Source organism: Suncus etruscus, chromosome 10 (assembly GCF_024139225.1).
Source record: "Suncus etruscus isolate mSunEtr1 chromosome 10, mSunEtr1.pri.cur, whole genome shotgun sequence".
Classification (NCBI taxonomy): domain Eukaryota; kingdom Metazoa; phylum Chordata; class Mammalia; order Eulipotyphla; family Soricidae; genus Suncus; species Suncus etruscus.
The window spans coordinates 47,283,150-47,291,139 of record NC_064857.1 but is presented as its reverse complement, the minus strand read 5'-3'; the positions used below and the strand labels follow the sequence as shown (position 1 = coordinate 47,291,139).

The window sequence follows — 7,990 nt, the reverse complement described above, 5'->3', positions numbered from 1 at the left end:
TGTTATAAAACTATGGATATATAAATAAAGTAATTAAAATGGAAGGGTTTGTTTTTTTTTTTTTTTTTGCTTAATGCTGCAATATAAAGCCATAATCCTCTCCAAACAGGCATCCTAGAGATCAGTTTCCTCTCTCTGTGCTGTGTGGAGGAGTGGAAGCATTCCTGCTTCCTGGAATTTCCTCAGCAGTGAGGCTGTAGTCCTTGTTCGGACTATGAGCCTTCCTGAACTTTCTCATCTTGGTCTACATACTGTCTTCTAACCTCTCACCCCATGCAGCCGGTTTCTTTTGGAGCCCTCCCAAGTGCTGCTCAGGAAGAAAAGATCTACTCAAGGTTATTTCTGGCCAAGCATTCTGACTCTTCAATGCAAGGACCCAAGGGTTTTGGGCAGTTCTGGCCCTGCAGTGCCATGGATTTCCAAGTTACCTCAGCAGTGCTCATGAGCCTTCAGGCCCAAGTCTGGTGATTGTTGTGAGGCCTGGTTATGCTGGGAATTGAACCAAGATTGAAGGAAAGTTATTTACCTGATACTCAGCATTGTCTCCCAAAGCCCAATCTTGTTTCTAAGACAGGCACACTATCATGAAGCTGCTGCCAAACAAGAAATCCTATGATACTACTCATTCTGCATCTTAAATCTTCCTAAAGTCTTAACTGTCCCAAGTCAGTCTAAATTTTCAGCCCCTTTCACTACTCCGGTCCTATCTCATTTGCTTTATTCTATCTATTTCTTACAGTCAAATACCATTCACCCTCTACCAACCTCCACCCTGAAAACAACAGTTATTTGGGTAGAAGCCAGATGTGGCTGTCTATTGGTCATCCATCCATGAATATCCTCCCCTTTTTTTTTCTACCCCAAACAAAAAGCTACTATTTCGTTAGAGAAAGGAATGACCAGTTAAGAAAGTACATTTTTTCATCTCTATTACAAGCCATGTAACTAAGTTTATCCAATCAGATATAAGCAGTAGCTATTGGGCAAGTTCCCATTTTTCCATACATTTTTTTTCTGCTACCTGGATGAGTTGTAGAAGCTAGATTTACAGCACATTTGTTGCAGGTAACAAAAAAAGCAATTCATGAATTAGTCTCAGCTGCAATACCTTTTCCTTCCATTATTGGCATCTAAAGCAGCCCATGCAGCTATTGTATTCACTCTGGCAAGTTGGTAATTATGGGACTTTCTTGCATGTGAACACCTCATGGAAGATTTAGACTGGTTTTAAACCAGCACTAGATATGTTGGCACACTTTATTTCCTGCACCCCATTTAGCTCTGTTATTACCCAGCTTTGGGTCTTCTCAGTGTCTATAGATGTTTGTTACCTGTTAAAATAGACAAGTTATTACAAGCACTGCACTACATTTTCACACTCTCAGGGCCAATCATTGAACAACTTCTGGAAATAATATGCATATTAGTTGCACTGTTTTGCTGATATAGTGGAAAGGTGGAGAGCCAGGTGAATTTAGTCAGTCACTTGAAATTTTGCCACTGGAACAGGTGGTACACTCAGAAGGCAGAAAGAGGTAAACCTCAGGCAGACCACACAATCAAACAAGGTGCACAGTTCCTGCACCAGCACCATGGACAGGGTTCTTATGGACAGACTGAAGGTTAGATGCTTAAGGAAAATTAGGACAAAACATCATTGATCTCTTGCAGTACAGTTCAGGAAAGTCCCAGCGATAGGATTTCAGAACCCAAAACAATACATGAATAAAGAGTGATGTGAAGGGACAGGGCCTAATTTTTATAACCTGGAGGCATGTAGACCACTGGGGATGGGTCTAAAAAGCCATTCACAGGACAGGGCAGCATAGCCAGACTAGTAATGTTGTTCATTCACAAGTCAAAAATTGACCTAGATATTTTGGGGGCAGACCAAGACCCATCTACTTAAACTTGTGCAATGAATTCTAACTTCTTTTCTTTTTTCTTATTTGCTTCTGCATCAAACCTGTTAGAATTTACTCCTGGCTCCTTTGTTTGGGAATCATTCCTAGTAATCTCAGGGTCCACATGGGGTGCTGGAGATCAAACTTTGGGCCAGCCGTGCACAAGACAAACATCCTACCTGCTGTATACTATTACTCTGTTCTTGATTTCTAATGTCTAAACTTTAGATATTTGTATGCAATTATTTCATACAATTCTCAAAAATTTACTAATGCAAAAAAATCCACATTTGTTTTAACATACCATCAACCAAGGTTAAGACTTTACCAGTTTTTTGAGATATATTTTGATCCATAATAACTTCACAGAGAGTGACAGGACCTATTTGTGCTTTGAACTTTCAATGATGTGTAGGGACTTGCCTAGTGAGAGGGAGAGAAGATGGCTAATTATAGATTTTACTGTTCTCCAGGCAAATATATTGGAGGTCTGCAGGAGAAAGACAAAGGTCATGGAGAGAAGTGACTGTATTGAAAATATATCTTGGAGATAAAGGCAGCAGGAACTGCTCCAAGGGGAAGTTAGTGGTGTTCATAGAAGTATTAGTCAGAATCATAAGCTAGTATAACTCAAATTGTATTGACTAATGAATAATTTAAAAAGTTATCTATAAGACAAATAATTGGATAACTCTACTTTAGGAGAGTATATAAAATAGTCAATATTTTTTGTTTGTTTTTGGATTATACCTGGTGGTACTCAGGAATTACTCCTGAGTAATTTCTGTCTCAGAAATAACTCCTTGCAGACTTGGAACCATATGGGATGTTGGGGATTGAACCCAGGTTCAATTGAACCCAGCCACATGCAAAGCAAACACCTTACCCACTGTGCTATTGCTCCGGCCACAGGATAGTCAAATTCTTGAGGACAAAGAGAAGATATGTGGTTTCAATAAGTTTGAAGACTGGAATAGGAGTCATGTTTTAATGGGTGGAGTATTAATTTTATAAGATGAAAGAGTTTTGGGTTACACAACAATATAAAAGCACTAAACACAATCAGACTTAAAGACAGTTAAGAGGAGAAATGTTATGTTAAATGCATTTTACCATGATGAGAAAGCTTCTTAATGTTTTAATTGAATCACTATCTCAGCTGGCCAACACTGTGAAGGAATAGCCTGGCCACATGGAGTCATAGAACACCCCAAGCTCAGGTAAGTGCAAAATTAAATATGGGAATTGTACATCAGTGGCTGCCTCTGAACAGGTTTCAGTTCTTCTAAGTTGAGATATTTGGAACCAGACTAAATAGAGATATAGAAGACTCCCTCAGGTTGGTCTCAAATTAAAAAATAAGTAAGTTTTCTAAAGACATTAAAAACAAATTCACTGTCAGGGACAAAGCTCAGCAGTAAAGAACTTGCCTTTGTCTACATGAATGCCTGTGTGACAAAATGAAACATTTACAAATAAGTGTATTTTAAAAAATACAAAGCTTTCTAACAGTGTAGTGTGAAAGATTACAATCTAATTTTATATTCCCTCACGCCTGTGGTTTCTTCAGTGACCAAAGCTATCAGGCTAGTTTTCGGTTTTCAACTGGTTTTAAGGCGAAAGAGCCTTGGGCATTATGAGTTCTGCGTGGGGAGCCACGGTTGTTTCTATTAAATGTTCCATGCCTTAATGGTATAGCATTGATCAGAGAAAATCGATCTCTTGGTTTCAAATAACTTACATGGTTTCCAATGGATCTAGATAATTAAGACTTCTCAAATGGCAACTAATAATTTGCATTGCATGGCGGTTGTATTTTGGGAGTTTAGGAAGCTCATGCCTGTGAAAGATAAAAGGAAAAGTGTCTTTGATTCTAGCTAATGGAATCTTAGAAAAATTATTCTCTGCCCCTGATATGTCATACTAAAATACCAAGTAACCTAGGGGAGTTATTTTCACTTATTGAAATACACTTGGGACTGGCTTGAAGCATTGGGGAGGGTGTTTTTCAAATTGATTTCTTGCTTCCACATATGTTTCCCTAACAAAGGTCAAGACTTAAGACAAGATTGTCCAATGTATGTGTTCTTTCTGCTTATCTTCCCTCTATCTATCCATCATATTGTAATGTTTCCTGGATAGTTTTATTTTTTCTGCTTCCATCCTTCTCAACCACCACTATCCAGAATTAAAGTTTTACTCTTTCTTACTATTAATATGATGGTTTTATGATAGTTGAGTTATATGGATTTCCTTACATAGTTTGACTATGTCAGGTTACCTATATTGTTTCTTGTTTGTTTGTTTTTGTTTTTGGGCTACACCTGTCTCTACTCAGGACTTTCTCTTGACTCTACTCATGAATCATTCCTGGTAGTGCTCAGGGGGACCTGGGGTGCTGAAGATCAAACCTTGGCCAACAACATGGAAACAAGCACCTTGCCCACTGTCCTGTCTCTCTGGTCTTTTTGATTTTGTAACATTTTATTTTTCTTGTGTAAGAACTTTTGTGTTTGGATCTAGTCCAATATTTTTTTTACTATTCTTGCTTATGTTTTCCTTACCTTTAGAACTGAATTTCCAAGTACAGATCTCACTTATATTTTGTTTCATGTATTTTATGCTACTGCTTTTTAGAAGAGGAAATCGTGTTGGAGTTGTATTTCCAATTAGTAGATTTCCTACTTTGCATGAGTGAGGCCCCGGGTTGAATTCTTAGAATCTCCTAGCCTCCTGAGGTCCAGGACTCACTTTGATTCCAACAATAACAACAAAAGGATGAAATCCTGTCCTTTAGTGGAAAAATGAATGAAACATGAGGTGACTAGGCTAACTGAAATAAGTAAGGGAGTGAAAATCAATTTATTGGCTGGTTTCACTTCCACATGGAATATAAATAACTAAAACAAATGAAGTAGTAAACAAAAAAACTAAAATCAGGGAAAACATGGCTATAGAGGGAAAAGGGAGAGAGCATGGCAGGAATGAGTAGGAATAGTAGGTGAGGTATTATACAAAGATGTGAAGCTAAATCAGTGAGATCCTGTAATATCATAAACCAGTGATAAAGCAATAAAATGTATTAAAATTTGTATTTTAAGCCCTTTCATAAATCCATGCTTCAGTGACATCATTTTCAATTCTTCACAGCATCCATAAGTCTGCTCAAATTCAAGTGGGTACAGAGGGTATATGAACCCTAACATTTTGACTTTGAGTTTAACTGTGATTTTCTTGATCAGAAAGATGTGAGTAAATGAGCCATCAATTCTTACATTGCTGATCGTTTTAAGTGGTGATCCAGCAGCAAGAAGATCTTACAGTGGGAGCTGAACCGAAGATAAGAGGTAACTGGGTTTCAATTTGCAGCCCAATCACACCCAGTGTCAACTAGCACACAATCAACTTGCTGAGCTATGAAGCTTATGCACAAACACATGTAACGAACCTAGTTTGGACAAATGACTGGTTATACCACATTGTCAGGGAAGCCACAGAGATAACCACCACACAGTATGCCATGTGTCTTTTCTTTTATAATATCTTTGTTTAAGCACCATGATTACAAACATGTTTATAGTTGGGTTTCAGTCATAAAAAAAGAACACCCCCTTCACCAGTGCAACCTACCCACCACCAATGCCCACATCTCTCTCCTCTCCGACCCCCTGACTGTATTCCAGACAGGAATTCAATTTCTCTCACTCACTACCATTGTCATATTAGTTGTTGGTGCTGTTATTTCTCTAACTGCACTCACCACTCTTTGTAGCAAGTTTGAGATCATGGCCGGTTTTTCCAGCCCTCAATTGTATTGTCTCTATGTATTATTATAATAATGCCTTTTATTTTTCTTAAATCCCAGAGATGAGTGAGACTATTCTGTGTCTATCTCTCTCCTTCTGACTATTTTCACTTAGCATAATAGTTTCCATGTTCATTCACGTATATGAAAATTTCATGACTTCATTTTTCCTATGGCTGCATAACATTCCCATGTGTATATGTATCACAGTTTCTTTAGAACTCATCTGTTGTTGGGCATCTGTGTTGTTCCCAGATTTTGGCTATTGTAAAAGAGTTGTTTGTTATTTATTAATTCATAGGCTGAGAGTGAAAATGTAAGGTCTCCTCTCCTCTTCATCCAAGATCCACCTCAGAGTTCATTCTATAGTGGGACTCAGAAATTATAGAAAGCAAATAATCCAGTGAGATTTAAAACAAGAGAAGGAGAAAAAAGCTGGGAGTGGTTGGTTTTTTTTTTTTACCTTATGTAACAGTGAAAATGACCTGTTGACCTCTAGCTGTATGCTTGGCAGTGCCCTAATGTTTTAAAGTCTTTTTTAAATTTTTGACATTTCAACAAACCCATGGGAGGTCTGCTACTGTCATTCTGGTTGTTTTCTCAGGCCACAGAACTGAACCTTTATTAGCTTAAGAAGCCTATTGAGGCTCAACAAATAGTAGGGCATTTGCCTTTCATGTGGCCAACACAGGAGGGACTCAGGTTTGATCCCCAGCTTTCCATATGGTCCACTTGAGCCCCAGGAGCCTAGCCAGGAGTAACCCCTGTACACCACTGACTGTAGTCCCAACACCCCTTCCTCCAAAAAAGAAGTCTGTCAAAGCAAATGTATCCAAAGAGGAGGAAGGAAAAAGTTTCCAGTTCCTGACTATGTACCTCATCCTTTTGTGCAAGGCTTAAGAACTGGTCAACCCATCCTTACTGCAAGTATTCCAAGTTAGCACGTAGATCTAGGTTAGAATAAGGCAGAATAAGAATTTAATCTGGCTTTCTCTCTGCAGCCTCCAACTCTGCTGAGATGAAGGTGGAGCAAAGCCTTCAGAAATAAGAGAGGAAGAAAAAAAAAAAAAAAGAAAGATGGGTGCAGAACCTGGGGAAGTGTATGTAGAGGGACTGTGGGATTAGGAATATTAAGATTTAGGTAGCTGACAGGAAAACAATTCAGGATCTGGTTGAGAATAGGTTAATCAGTTGGCTATTATTCTCAATTTGGGGTAGATAAGGCCCTGCTTCCATATGTGCAGAGCTCAGAAGTGAAAACAAATCCTTTGCCATAAGCTGTCTTTCCCCTAGAAGCTGCTTGAGCTGAGGCTTCGGCTACCAGACTGACCTGATTTCCTGATGTTTTCCCACAGCTCCAATTTTGTTTGTGAGTGTATTCCCTGCTTTGATCATGGTAGACGAGGGGGGTATAGCTTATTTCTATGGCCTTCATAGACAGTTCCTGAGGTGTTTACTGAGCATATACAAGGTTATTATGAGTAAGCCCCACAGTAGTCTGGTAGTCTATAAGGTAAGAGGTTTTATTCCTTATTTGCTTCTGTGTTCTGCAAGAAGAAAGCAGTCATGGTGGTCAGGAACTGCCAATACCTGACAATCAATAAGGGGCCAGAATTTTGTCAGGAGTCTGACTGCATCCCCCAGGCTCTTTGCCGTAAAGCCATACTTATCAAGTAAATGTTTCATTTGTTTGTTTGTTTGTTTTATATTTTGGGGCCACACCCAGTGATGCTCAGGGGTTACTCCTGGCTATGTGCTCAGAAATCGCTCCTGGCTTGGGGACCTTATGGGATGCTGGGGTTCGAACCACAGTCCCTCCTGAATCGACTGCGTGCAAGGCAAATGTTCTACTGCTGTGCTATTGCTCCGGTCCTAAACGCTTCTTTTTGATACTTGCGCCTATCTATTCTGACCCCCAACCCTCTTTTCCTCTTGGGAACTCAGTTGAAGCCACTGCACTCAGTGTGTGCCTTGGAGAAGAGAAAGTGGGCTGTTTTATTTCTTCTAAGATTCTTGTTTAAAGCACTCCTCTTCCCCCTGTTCTTAACTGATGACCCAGTTTCACGTTTTCTGTATGTCTGCCTATGTGCCAGTTTTCTATCCATGCAAGTCATTGTCCCCATGCATGGTGGGATGATGGGTGGGATGGAGGACCTTTCTCTAAAGTGGCAGCAACCAGACTCCTATGTGAATGTGGGTTCTCTATGGAGATGTTTCTTTTAATATCTGTTTTAATGTTGATGAAATAGAATAACACTGCTTAGTTTTCATTCAGGACCAA

The 7,990-nt window shown here is 39.3% G+C and overlaps 1 protein-coding gene across 1 annotated transcript in view; it reads left to right on the top strand.

Annotated features, from left to right (window-relative positions):
• The first annotated feature begins 273 nt into the window (after window positions 1–273).
• LOC126020157 (uracil-DNA glycosylase-like) overlaps window positions 274–7,990 on the top strand; it is a 36,461-nt gene continuing 28,744 nt past the window's right edge. The window contains exons 1-3 of the mRNA XM_049781622.1: window positions 274–464; window positions 1,510–1,622; window positions 5,198–5,251. Of these exons, the coding sequence (XP_049637579.1) occupies window positions 274–464; window positions 1,510–1,622; window positions 5,198–5,251 (358 nt within the window). The remainder of the gene's footprint in view (window positions 465–1,509; window positions 1,623–5,197; window positions 5,252–7,990) is intronic.